Source organism: Dendrobium catenatum, unplaced genomic scaffold (assembly GCF_001605985.2).
Source record: "Dendrobium catenatum unplaced genomic scaffold, ASM160598v2 fragScaff_scaffold_390, whole genome shotgun sequence".
Classification (NCBI taxonomy): Eukaryota; Viridiplantae; Streptophyta; class Magnoliopsida; order Asparagales; family Orchidaceae; genus Dendrobium; species Dendrobium catenatum.
This window is the reverse complement of record NW_021318852.1, coordinates 5,730,533-5,743,675: the sequence shown is the minus strand read 5'-3', so window position 1 is coordinate 5,743,675 and position 13,143 is coordinate 5,730,533. Positions and strand designations below refer to the sequence as shown.

At 33.0% G+C, this 13,143-nt stretch overlaps 2 protein-coding genes across 7 annotated transcripts in view; both read left to right on the top strand.

Moving 5' to 3' along the window:
- Positions 1–3,912, top strand: part of LOC110097581 (phosphomannomutase) — a 24,715-nt gene extending 20,803 nt beyond the window's left edge. For 4 of the 6 annotated variants that reach the window (XR_003700441.1, XR_003700440.1, XR_003700439.1 and 1 more), the window contains exons 6-13: positions 486–521; positions 634–689; positions 765–864; positions 949–1,044; positions 1,117–1,206; positions 2,151–2,202; positions 2,278–2,543; positions 3,681–3,912. Coding sequence is in view for 2 of the 6 variants with exons in the window: in XM_028694034.1 (XP_028549867.1) it covers positions 486–521; positions 634–689; positions 765–864; positions 949–1,044; positions 1,117–1,206; positions 2,151–2,202; positions 2,278–2,444; positions 3,681–3,683 (600 nt within the window). In the remaining 4 variants the exon portion in view is untranslated. The remainder of the gene's footprint in view (positions 1–485; positions 522–633; positions 690–764; positions 865–948; positions 1,045–1,116; positions 1,207–2,150; positions 2,203–2,277; positions 2,544–3,680) is intronic. The other 2 variants (XM_028694034.1, XM_020824052.2) reach the window with 2 other exon arrangements.
- Positions 3,913–5,406: 1,494 nt separating this feature from the next.
- On the top strand, positions 5,407–12,310 carry LOC110097519 (chromophore lyase CRL, chloroplastic). The gene is made up of 10 exons (XM_020823931.2): positions 5,407–5,561; positions 5,721–5,900; positions 5,994–6,043; positions 8,916–8,976; positions 9,077–9,112; positions 9,749–9,799; positions 10,174–10,266; positions 11,185–11,289; positions 11,388–11,480; positions 12,035–12,310. The coding sequence occupies exons 2-10, from the start codon at positions 5,736–5,738 to the stop codon at positions 12,170–12,172; spliced, it is 792 nt and encodes a 263-aa protein (XP_020679590.1). The 5' UTR covers positions 5,407–5,561; positions 5,721–5,735; the 3' UTR covers positions 12,173–12,310.
- Positions 12,311–13,143: the final 833 nt, after the last annotated feature.

Sequence of the window (13,143 nt, the reverse complement as noted above, 5' to 3'; positions counted from 1 at the left end):
CCCCTCAAACTTAAGGGAAAATTCTATAAGATGGTAGTGAGGCCTGTAATGCTTTATGGTGCTGAATGTTGGCCTTTAGAAGAGAAGCATAATACTAAGTTAAGTTTGACAGAGATGAAAATGCTCAGGTGGATGAGTGGCTTTACCCTTAGAGATAGGATACGAAATGAGCATATACGTGAAAAGGTTGGAGTAGCTCCAGTAGAAGATAAGATTAGAGAGGGTCGCCTTAGATGGTTTGGTCACATAAAACGGCGGCCTTCCGATGACCCGGTTATGTTGTTGTTGTTGTTGTTGTTCTTGTTATTAGAGGAAAAAAAATCAGTGGCAGCGAAAACTGTTTTATCCCTCACTTTCTGTTGCTGCATTTGGCTTGAAAGAATACTTTTTGTTGTATATCACTTTTCTTACTGTGCAAGTATTTCTTTTATGCTTCAAATGTTTTGCTTTTATTTATATGAGGTCATATATATTTTTTCATGCAGAACTTCAAATCTTTTCTCGGTGAAGAAAAACTCAAGGTCTCATACATTCTTTCCCACTTTCGCCATTTAGTAAAGATTAGATGGTAATTGTAATGGCACAAAATTAGCCTGAAATGCCCTATATTGAAGTTCTTCCCAATCAATGCAGGAATTGATTAATTTCACGCTCCATTATATTGCTGACCTGGATATCCCAATCAAAAGGTTGGTGAAAACCTCACCCTTCAAATAATATCATCTTGACCGATCTTTATCAGATACCTTATTTTTGAGTTATAGGGGAACATTCATAGAGTTCAGAAGTGGAATGCTGAATGTTTCTCCAATAGGACGCAATTGTAGCCAAGAGGAACGTGATGAGTTTGAGAAGTATGATAAAGTATGCAACTCTTGAGATTTCGGCTATTTTACTTGACAATAAGATTTTTGTGATGGTTTGATTCTTTAATATAAATACCTGCAGGTTCACAACATCCGGTCAAAAATGGTCTCCGTACTTCGCGAAAAGTTTAAACATTTGAATCTCACTTTTTCTATTGGGGGACAGATAAGTTTTGATGTAGGTTTATTGTACCTCCTGATTTGGAACAAAGTCATTGAACGACCTCCTTAAACTTTATTTATCTTACAGGTATTCCCCCAAGGCTGGGATAAGACCTACTGTTTACGGTACCTTGAAGATTTCCCTGAAATCCACTTTTTTGGTGACAAGACATACAAGGTAACATCATTCACCAATGTAATTTTTCAGTTTGCTTGATATTCTTAGAGAACCTGAAAGCTTCAATCTCATGGATTTCTAGCCGTTGACATACGATTCGTGTAGTCAGATAAGAGCAATATGGCATTTATTACTTCTTTTCTCAATAACTATGTAAGACCTTTGCGGTGATCATTCAAATGTAGCCATTTTCTTTTATGTACTATTGTGGTTATTGTCGACTTTTTATTTTTTTCAGAACTTCATAGTTTAATTCTTCAGGAGTGGGCTACCAACAATCAAGTGTTTCCAGCTTTACACGAGTGGTTGGGTGCTGATTGTTCATCATTATCTTTTATGCTATCTTAAAATGAAAACCCTTTCATACTTCTTTCGATACTTCTCTACTTCCATTTCCATTTTAATTGTGAAACTTTATTCCCGGTAGATATCATAAATACGAAGACAATGTCAAACCATACCGCAATTAATCATGAGTTTCACCTTTAATTATGTTAACTTGGCAACACATTAAGTGGATTAAATTTCTTTCTCCACATAAAATGCCCTTGAGCTTTAGAATGTGAGTTTATGTATTACAAATTTAAAATTCTCTTTCTTCCATGCCATGTCTCGAGAAGCGTGAAATTATTCTGTGCGGACGCCGAATGCCGTCCGGAGACCAATCAGAATGCGCTACGTCACCTCTTGCTCGGTACTTGGTACCGCTGATGTGGCGCATTCTGGTTGGTTTCCGGATTGTGAACTGCGTTCGTCGTCTGCACAGAATAATCTCTCCTCGAGAAGCAGATTTAAGAGTGTTGTAATTTGTAATTTTGTAGCTGTTCTTACAATTATTTACATTTGTTCTCATGGCCGCTCAATGACATGAAATCTAGTTTATCATCAGATATTACGAGTAATTTAAGTTGTTGATAGGCTAAAAGGTTTCCTCCCTTTTGCAGGGCGGAAATGATTATGAGATCTACGAGTCTGAAAGGACAGTGGGCCATACAGGTATAGGCTCCTTCTTTAATATATTAACTTGTTGAATTTATTATATAGGTTTTTCAATTATCGATGGTTCCACAGGGGAGAAACATTATCCTATTAACAAGCAGGGGATTGTCTTCTTTTCTTGGATTATTCAAGAAAGTATGGTAGATTTTCTGTGGTGCAAACGGCTTGTTTTCATGGGAGGCAATCGTGTGTCTTTCCATTCTGCCATTGTTGCTCGGAAAATTGTTCCTTTACCCAGAGTAAAACATCTTTCAGTAGAAAGTATTAAAATTTCTTCTTGATCTACAATCGTTGCATATTCTTCCTGAACCATCTTTTGCTGGGAGTCAATAAGATAGGTATGAGACATGGACCTCAACTTTTAGCTATAAATCATTTTAAGAGAAGTCTCCATCAAAATGTCATTAGCTTAGCATGATTCTGAAGACCTTCAAATAGTTTAGCAGTTTTTGTGGGTAGGAGCTGCTTATTACTCTCACTAATGACTTATTTGAACCAAACCCCCCCCACACCCTTCTCTCTGTCTCAGACAACTCTAGATTGTTAAGGTTGACCCCTAGTTTTGGTGTAAGGCTAGTGATGATGATTAGAATGAAAATTCCAAGGTTTTAATGGCTGTTTAATAAAATCAACAATTAGAAACCCACTTGGCTCCTCTTAGGTTTTTGAAAACTTCTTTATTTGTGTAATTTTCATGAAGGTACGATTAAGCATATATGAATACCATTGATCAAATGACCATGTTTCATAATCTTTCAAAAAATCACTTTATAAGGCATTCATTAAGCTATTATGATTAAGCATATATGAATACCATTTATCAAATGACCAGGTTTCATAATGTTTTGAAAATTCACTTGATAAGTCATAAATCTTGATGTTGTTTTTGAATTGAAAATTTATTGAATTAAATTCAGGACCATTCGAACTCTGATTTTAGCAAATTTATAGTCCAACTGAACGCCTACGAGATGAACCTAACGACAACAAAATTGATCATATACGAGTACAAATGAGTTCAAATCAAACACTTAAAATGTAGATGAAAACGTCAAAATATTAATTGAATGATCAAATGATATCTGATTTATACATACTTATATTCCGAACGAGCATCTCAACAAGGGTATCTACCAAGCCCAAAATCACTCAATTTCGAAGTTGTTAAGCTATCGAAATGATAAAAGAACTGTGTAAGATCAAATGAATCAAAACATGCTATCCGACGAAGTGTTTTAGGATTTTGGCTATGTTATTTGTAAAATTTATATCAGACAACCATTCTCCATATGAAATGAACATTGACTTGAAATTAGGGAGACCTCAAAGATTTTAAGAAATTTATATATACTCATTAGTTTTGATATTAACAATTTGTTTCTTTCTTGAATATTTTGTAGATCAGATTATCCAGGAATTTTTTTCCTTCTGACAAAATATATTGTTAATATTGATTTCATACACTTTGTCTACAGTAACCAGCCCTGATGACACAGCTGAGCAGTGTAAACTCCACTTCCTAGCAAAGCAAGCTGGAGATGCCTAAGTTATATTCCTTTCATTGCCTGTTCTTATGTTTCTATTTTTAGTAATTTGAAATAATTTGGCCTATGATGGCCATTGTATGCCTATCTTTGTGTGTAATATGCCATAAAAAATAATTATTTTATTTGCAATAAGGAACTATATTCCTAGGCTTGCATTTAATGTTCTTTTATCTCTATTAACCTTATGTTGATTTACAAAATTTTGATATCATATTATTTATATTAGAATATTTTCACAAATTATTATTATTGTTATCATATAATAATTTATTTATTTTGTTATTTTTGAGGAAAAACTAATTAAAATTTTTAATTTGATTTATAAGGATTGAATCTAGAAGCAATAGTGGAATTAGAATATTTCATGATTAAATTCAAGTTCATATAAATTATATGTTTGACAAAATTATAATCAAATTGAAACTAAATATTTTGATAAGACGAACTTAAAGATGTTAGAATTGTTTTAATTGAGTGTAGATGAGCATAAACCAAGCACTTAAAAAGTGATTGAAAGCTTTAAGCTTTTGGATGCATTACCAAACATATTTATAGAAATGATCAAAGGTTAATATATTTTTCAAATAATTTAAAATTTTAATATTTACATAATTTCTTACTATTTTATTTTTCAGATCGCAATCATAATTTTCATTTGAGCTTTCAATGCTTTAAATAAAATTTTGTGCCAAAAGTTACTTATTAGAGTAACATGAAAAAAAGGAATATTCTCGATATGAGTTTATAGGAGTTTTAGGTTTCATTTGGGTATAAATTATTATGTGCAATCACCGGACGTCATATGGAGGTGAATCAGGATGCGTCACATCACTTTTTTGCTATGTAGCGGTGCTATGTACTGAGTGACATGAAACATTTTAATTAGCCTTCGGACCATCCGGTGACTCATAATAATTTTTCTCATTTGAGATAACTTATTTATTTTTTTCTAAAACAGTTTTTCACTACATTTTTTTTTTGAATTATAAATTTTTGTATTAAAAAATTACTTAAAAAATAATAAAACAACAATCTCAAACCAAGCCTTATATTCACCTTTAAAGGTGTCCCAAAGAGAGAAATTATTACGTGCAAAATTCGGATGTACTAGACTCCAATCAAAATAGACAACATCAACTTATATACAATTTATCCACGGATGCTTAGCTCGGTTGGTGGGCGTGCCGGTTGGGAACCTCCCATCCCGAGTTCGATTCTCTCGATTGGCAGGCGGCCCTTAAGTGGGGGCTCCAAAGCGCCGGCTATGTGTTTGTGGCCTGGGTGGCCCATTAGGTCGGTCGGGATTTACGGACCGCCAAGCACACTCAACGAAGTCGAGTGTGGCAGTGAATGGTTCCTCGTCACTAAAAAAAACTTATATACAAATTTTTTTTTCAAAAAATTTTCCCAAAAATATCTTATATACAAATTGAGTATAAATTATATACAAACTTTATATAAATGGCATACAATATATAAACAGGGAGGTAATAATTTCTCTCCAAAGAGTCTCTTAAATCCGAGCAATTATTATGTCCGGTCAAATTCGAACGAATCCGAATGTATATCGAGCAATACAAAATATTTAATATCGAGTTTTAGATAACGTAAAGTGTGATTATCGGTCTACACATTCGATGACTGGATGTAATAATTGCTCCTTAAATCCTACTTGAATACCAAGAGAGAGCTTACACGTCTTTAGACTCGCTCGACGAAGGCCGCAAGCTCAGCTGAGAAGAAGGGATCAAACATTCAAACTCCTCTCGTTCCAGTTCCGATCTTTCTCGTTCAGGGCACAGTTCTGAGGTTTGCTTTGTTCAGTTGTTGAGTTGCAAAGAAAAAATTTGTCTTATTTTCTTCTATTCTTTTTGCGATTCAATCCTTTTTCTTGGCCATATGGTACAAATTCCATGTTGTTTTTTGAAATGATTTGCGATGGTTTTGCATTAACTTCAACATTGTTAGGTTTCTCGTGGCTGGATGGGGACTGACTCGGATACCGGCAGAGGCGGGGGCCGAGCCCGAGGTCTCGTGCTCAAGGCGCTCGTGCTTTTCGGCGGAGTGCTACTCTTGAGGAGGCTGAGAAGGTCCACGACTAGATGGGACCACGCCCGAGCGGTTGCTCGAGAGATTTCTGGCGAGAAAGTAAATACAAAGTTTTGATTCTAGATTCCAAGTTAGATAATTGATTTGATTTTGATTGTGTTCATATTTTTTCTCTTTTGATTGGCCCTGAAGTTCTCCCGGGAGCAGGCTTGCAGGGACCCTGACAACTATTTTAATCTGAGGTGCGTTTCTTACTTGCACTCTATTTTCTATGTACCTGTACATTCCATATTTTTAGGGTTTAGGGCAAGTACAGTGCACTTGATCTTTTAAAGGCTGTTTAGTGAGATGGAATTGTTGCTTCGTTGATGTGGTTTTGTTGGTTCTACGGCAAAGAATAAGTATTGTTTGCTTGTAAGAAATTGATTGTGAGGGAGAAAATTCAGAGGTAATGGGAATGTTATAAGTTGTATGCTGGACTGGATAACAATTGGAATTTGTATGATCATGATAGTTAGAGAGTTGAAAGAATAAATTATTGGGGTGTATAGGATAAGTTATATGGTGATTGTTTTTATGTTAATTAATACTGAGGACATCATAAATGTGATTGATTCTTATGCTGCTCATGTTGGTTTAGAAGGTAGTTTGAAAAACTAATTTTTTGAAGGGAGAGATAAACCATTCCAATTTATACTTTAGCAAGAAAGAATAATTTATTAGAGACTTAAATAAGCTGTCTAATAAGGTGGGCTACAAGAGGGTTCATGGTAGGTATCAAATATGAGTTTGAAATGTGATGAGAAAAACTATACTTGGATTTCACATTATTATATGATAAATCAATCATGCATGACCAACTTAAGCATGAACAAAAAAAATGAAAAAAATGAGATGAATGTGTTGCAAAATTAGAGAGGATATGTTGGGGAGTATTTATATTAGATTTGAAGATAAGATAGTTAAATTTTATTTTTATGTCATTAAGAGGAGATTCTTTCATTTCTTCTAGTGTTTAGGAATTTGGAGTCAGAGGCTTGAAAATCAAGGAGATTGAATCACTAAATTCTCATCTATCTCTTCCCTAGAAAAAATTCTTTGTCGTTATTATAGCCGGTTGTTTTCATTTATGATATTATCCATTTTTTTCCTGCTTATTAACATATTTCATTTCTTTCCTCATTTTTTTTTTTCTTAAATTATGTGGAACCTTCCAGCTCTGAAGTCATAATATTTTTGGTTGGAGATGCTATTTTCTTTTTTGCTTTGTGTTGTCCCTCCAATTTCCTTCAACTTTGTCTTATGCTACTTTTATTTTGTGCATTCTTATGATGCTTTTGTCGCCACTCACTGGAATCATTTCCTTCTACAAAGATTAATATTGTAGAGGGTGAGTTCTTTATCTTGATTCAATTGGTAGAAGTGAGCTCTTGGAGGATTGCACCTTCAACAAGAGTTCTTTCCAGCCGACAATGTACGTGTCATCCTTCCCATTAGTTGGTGCTTCAAAGTGGAGTTTTGTTCAAGGCTCACAGTGACCATTAATTTGGCTAGAGTTGAAGCTTTGGGACTTTTGACCTTTTAGATTTTGGAAGGTCTTTTTAATGAAAATTGGGAGGTGGATTGTTTGACCGTGTGCCTTTCTAGTGTTTTCTATGATGAGTTTTGATAAGAAGAGAGAAATAATGAAATTGAAGCCATGAGTTTAATTCAGGATGCTTGAACCTTTTGATTTCTTATGTGCTTGTCTATTGGATTCATTTTCTTGGTGATTTGAATTAGTTAACTGAAAAAAGGTTAATGTTATATTTTTAATGAATATAATTATTTTTTAAATTTGCACTAGTCTAGCCTTTTTGTTCGATTTAAGAATAAAAGTTATTTCTGAGCTTTTCTTAGCCTAAAGGCTTTGCTATTCCAACTTAAGCTTTCTAGCTCTTTTGATTATGCTTTGGTGTTATACTGTTATGTGGCTGCATTGAGATATTGATGCTTGGAGTTACACTTGCCTAGTTGCCTCTTGGTAGTGGTTTGAAGATTATGAATCGGCTAGAGAGCTCTTGAGGAATGGAGACTATATTCGAACGTTGAGGCTGCAACATGCTTTTTTGAGCTTTGAGGCTATACTTGGTCATCTTATGATGGCCTCAGAGCTATGAATTGACTTAAGTTTTTGATCCTCCGACATTATCTGCGGTGACATCCAATATTTTTTTGTGTCTGGACAAGGACCCAAATCTTAATGGATAGGAATTAGGGATTAGAATGACATGCTCTACAAATATGAGTAGAAAAAAATTAAAGACACATGAGTTAGATGAGAGAGAGATAGAGGGAGATACTATGATAGTGAGAGAGCGAGAAGGCAAGTTATATATTTCTTTTTAGGGGGTAAAGTTTTTTTCTTTGCTTCTTTCTCTTGCAAGGGAGTTCTTTGTGTGTGTATAAACTTGTACACGTGTATACCTATACTTGACTATGTTTTTTTCTCTCTCTTTTAATTATGGTTTAAATGCTTTATAAATTCTTCTAGGAGGGTCTCCTTTTAGAATAAGATTCCTTTCATTTGTAGGTTCTCTAGGACTCCAATGACCTAATTGGCAAAATTAATGATACGCAAATAGTGTTATTAATGTTTATTGAGTTGCTTGTTCTCATCATAGCTTAGATGGAGAATACTAAGCCTCTAGCTATTTAGTTCAAGGATAGGTTCCTCTTATGGTAAAGTTTCCTTTCCCGATGTTTTGGTGTTAACAGTTTTCTTTTACAAATTCTTCTAATGAACAAACACATGAACCTCTTTAGAGATGACATGCTTGTTGATCTCGGTTCATATGAAATCTATTAATTGTTTTCACAAATGTTGGGAATTTTTATTGCCACATCCTGCATCATATGTAAAAACAATGTTTCATCCTATGAAAATGATTTCCATTAGTGTTGTGACTTTGAATCTTGTATCTATTATGGTAAGCTTAATGGATGTTATCTGAATACAGTAACATATCAGAAATTTCCTTTTTTTTTTTCAACTTTGTTGTTTATAATTGATTTTTGAACCTATTTAGGGCCATGGTTCCATTCTTTATTTAATAATACGTTTGTTTCTCCTAGAATGCTTACATGTCCTGCGACAGAGATGGTAGATGGCTCAAGAGTTCTATATTTTGAGCAAGTATGGATAATTTAAAATTTTAATCTATAAGTTTCTTGTATTTTATTAATGATCATTGTACATAATACATGGTTGTGGTTATTCTTTCCCTCATTCGCAGGCATTTTGGAGAACACCACAGAAGCCTTTCCGACAAGTATGTGCTCTTCAACCTTGTGTATCTCCATTATTACTAGGCTGCCATTTTTATGATTCTTGCTATTTCAACATTTTTAATTATTTTGTGGTTATTTTATGTTCTCCTTTCTTATATTGGATGACTTTTTTAGGCTTCATTAACTCCAATAAAAATACATGGGATTGCGATAGCAAGAATCATTTGATCAATCTATCATAACTGATTAGTTTGCATGTTAGTTAACCATATTCTATTACATTAAAAAATTATCGACTTATCTCAAGCCGTGGAAAATATTTAGTGAAAAAAAAAATCCACAAAATGCTGTTGAAAATCATTTTAAATCAATAGTGATGTTTAAGAGTTTAATATTTTTAATGAAATTCTAACAATTACATCAAAAGGCGCCTCGATGTTTAAGAGTTTAGTTTTTTTTTACTTAAGCGGTTTCACAAAGTTAGTCCATTAAATAAATATAGGTTTGTTATGATTTTATACAACAATAATATCAAGTCTTTATTCCACTACGTGTGGTCAGCTACATGATTTTATACCAAAACATATTATATGTTCCTTAGTGATCTTTATGGTTTTTTTTTATTTGTTGCTTCTTCAATCATCGTGCAATAAGGGTGTCATCATCTTTTCTTGCAGAGGTTCTATATTGTCAAGCCTTGCCCGAAGGAGGCGAAGTGTGACGTGGAGGTGAGAACTTTGACATGTATAATTTTTTTTTTTAAAATTTTTTTGAAATGAAGGCATGCATTTTAATTAAACACCAAAAATTTATTTTGGTCATATATTTTGTTGTTCATATATTAAATTAAGTTGTATTTCTAATTGAGATTAAGACTTTTTTTGTGATAACTTTCTTGCTGCTTTCTAAAGCAGCTTTTTAATGCAAAAATTTCTAATTCGAAAAAAGTTTGTGCTTAAAAGCTGCAAGAAAGCTTTCCCAAACAAAGCCCAAATAAGTCACATGTATACCTTTCTAGAATGTTGTACATGTTCTAGGTATGTTGTAATTGATTATAGATGAGCATTATGCTTTTTAATTTTTTGAAATATTTGGTGAACAGGTGAGTTCATATGCTATCAGAGATACCGAGGAGTACAAAAATTTTTGTGACCGTCCAAAGGACCAGAGGCCACATGATGAAGAAATTATTGAGGTATGCCATTTGTTTGAAGATTTATTTATTCTCCTCAACATGTTTTATACTTGCAAAGGAAATATGAATATGCTTTATAGACTTTTTTGATAGCTTGTAGATAGGGAATAAATATGTTTTAGAAAGTAATAAAAATTTTCAATTATTTTTATGACTCGCTTAGGTTTCATTTGGGATAACTTTCTTATTGCTTTCCAAAATAATTTTTTAGTAAAAAAATTTCTTGAGGTTGGAGTAGTTCCAATAGAAGATAAGATTAGAGAGAGTCGCCTTAGATGGTTTGGTCACATAAAACGGCGGCCTTCCAATGACCCGGTTAAGAGAGTAGAGGTATTAGATTTGACTTATGTTAAGAAAGGTAGAGGCAAATCTAAAAAGACATGGTTAGAAAATATTAGGAATGACCTTTCTTTATTAGATTTAAATGAGAATTTGACCTTTAATAGGACACAATGGAGAAAAATGATTCATGTAGCCGACCCCACGTAGTGGGATAAAGGCTTGATGATGTTGTTGTTGTAGTTAAAAAATTTCTTGAAAGCAGCGAAAAAACAATACTAAAAAAACTCTCCAAAATGAAGCCTTAGTTGCTTGTAGTCAATAGAAAATACACAAGGATAGTTTTGTTTTCTTTTCAATGTTTGGAAATTAAATCATTTCTAAGAGAATTCAAAGGGGAAAGTTTCATACTAAAATATTTATATATAATTTTTCTTAGATCCATAGGGGAGAGAACTACTTCCCCACCTTTCCCTTATTGCACCAAATGATAGAATCTAATAAATCCATCATATTCAATATATGTTTCCCCTAAGCCCTAAGTATTTAGCCCCAATGAGCTTATTTCTTCCCACTTTCTTAGCTTTACTGTAATAAAACTTCAAATCTCAACCTTCTGATATTTCCAAAATGTTTCAGGACGTTGCAGAGCATCTAACAACAATAAATCTCTCTCGCTGTGAGCGTGGCAAGCGTTGCTTATATGAGGGTTCAACAAGTCCTGGAGGCTTTCCAAACTCCTGGGTATTATTTCTTTCTTCATCCTCTTTTATGTGTCATTGCGGTCAAATAGAACTAAGCCCTAAACCCTAATCATCTAAATTTGCTTGTTTTAACGAAAGAATGGGGCATCCTATTGTACATCGGAGCTCATTATTCACAAAAATGGTGAAGTGCATACATGGGATCGAGGCTACGATGAAGAAGGGAATCAGGTGAATCTTTTCTTTCCAATTTTTTTTTTTTAATAAAAAGATGTTTAGGCATATGAGAGTATTGGTTTAATCTTATATTGAATAGTTGAAAAATATGTTTAAATATAAAAATACTACGAAGTGATTGATTGTCATTCAAAAAAGGAAATGAGATTTGTTATTGAAAAAAAAAAATTTTTTTTTTGGAAGCAGTGAGAAGTAGACTTTCCTTCAAAACAGGGGCGAAACCAACCTTAATTCTCAAAGAGGGCAAGTGACAAACTTATAAAAAAAATAAAAATATAATATATAAGGTTGCAAAAATAATTTTTTTACCCATAATTATTTTTCATAAACTTGTTTGCTAATATTAGAAAAGTTCAACATAATTGGATGAAAATAATGGGAGGCCAAGAAGCTTTCTAATTTTTTTAGGAGCAATTTACCTGAAAAAAGATCGGTTGGGGGCAAAAATAATAATGTCAAATTTGAATTTTAATGTTTTGAAAGAATTGATCACAGCTGTATTAGACTTGTTCCTGATCCCCTTTTCTTAACTTGTTATGTTTGAACAGGTCTGGGGACCAAAGGGAGGACCTTATGAGTTCAAACCTGCTCCAAATTCGTGTTATGATGATATGATCTCACTTAATTTTCCTCCAACCAAGTCATTAGAGAAGAAATTTGACGGTTCATTTGTAATGAATGAATAGAGGCTCTGCTGTACAGTTTCTCATATAAATTTTGTTTTTTCCTTTGTTTTTTTTTTCCTCTCTAGTTAAATTGCTTGTATTATCAGTAGAATGCAGTGTTTATGCTTGATATTTAGATGGATTGTAGTTGAGACTGTATTACCTCAATTTATTATAAATAGCCTAAAAAAAAAAAAAATAGTTCAATAATTCATAAACATTAAACACTTACGTTGCATAATTTTCAAACCGATGGATGATATATTGTTAATAAATGCTCTTTGCTTTGTGCCACGTCTATTGTTGCTAATAGTGCAATACTTTTAACTTCAATAATAAATTTGTGTAAGCTTTATATGTAAGCAGTTTTATTGCTATTATTTAATTGTAAGATGAAATGTTATTATATATTATTGTAATGATAGATGATGTAAGTTTAACATCTACAAATATTATAATTACATTGCATCTCTTTGGAAGCAATGCCAACTAATGATTCGTGTGGGATAACTTTCTTATAAAAAATTTTTAATTAAAAAAAATTATACTAAAAAAATATTTCATAAAACAATAAGAAAATTATCCCAATTAGGCTAAGAAGAGATAAAAAAAAGACATTGTCACACTCATCCTATCAAATTAGACATTTTACAATGAAACCAAAAACCATTTGCATAAGCAACCTCCAATGAATTCAACTATCCTAGTTGGCCACTCACCTTCAGATGATTGTGGATAGGGAGAAATTATTACGTACGTTCACCAGACATCGTCTGGAGGTCAATTATGATATGTCACATCATTAATTTACTGTGTATATTATATAATTCCATGTATCGGATGACATGACATATCCTGATTGCCCGATTAACCTTCAAATGGTTGGACGACTGCACGTAATAATTTCTTGTGAATAGGGCTCTTGACTGGCATGAGCATTCTAGTTTTAAATTAGATGCTCAATGTTAGATAAAAAAAAAAACATTAAACTA

Bases quoted from the DNA above. Each gene is read 5' to 3' on its own strand.
- LOC110097519 (XM_020823931.2), top strand. From the start codon at position 5,736: ATGGGGACTGACTCGGATACCGGCAGAGGCGGGGGCCGAGCCCGAGGT. The intron at 9,113-9,748 runs GTATGTGCTCTT...CTTTTCTTGCAG, and splicing joins CACAGAAGCCTTTCCGACAA to AGGTTCTATATTGTCAAGCC. The intron at 11,481-12,034 runs GTGAATCTTTTC...ATGTTTGAACAG, and splicing joins ACGATGAAGAAGGGAATCAG to GTCTGGGGACCAAAGGGAGG.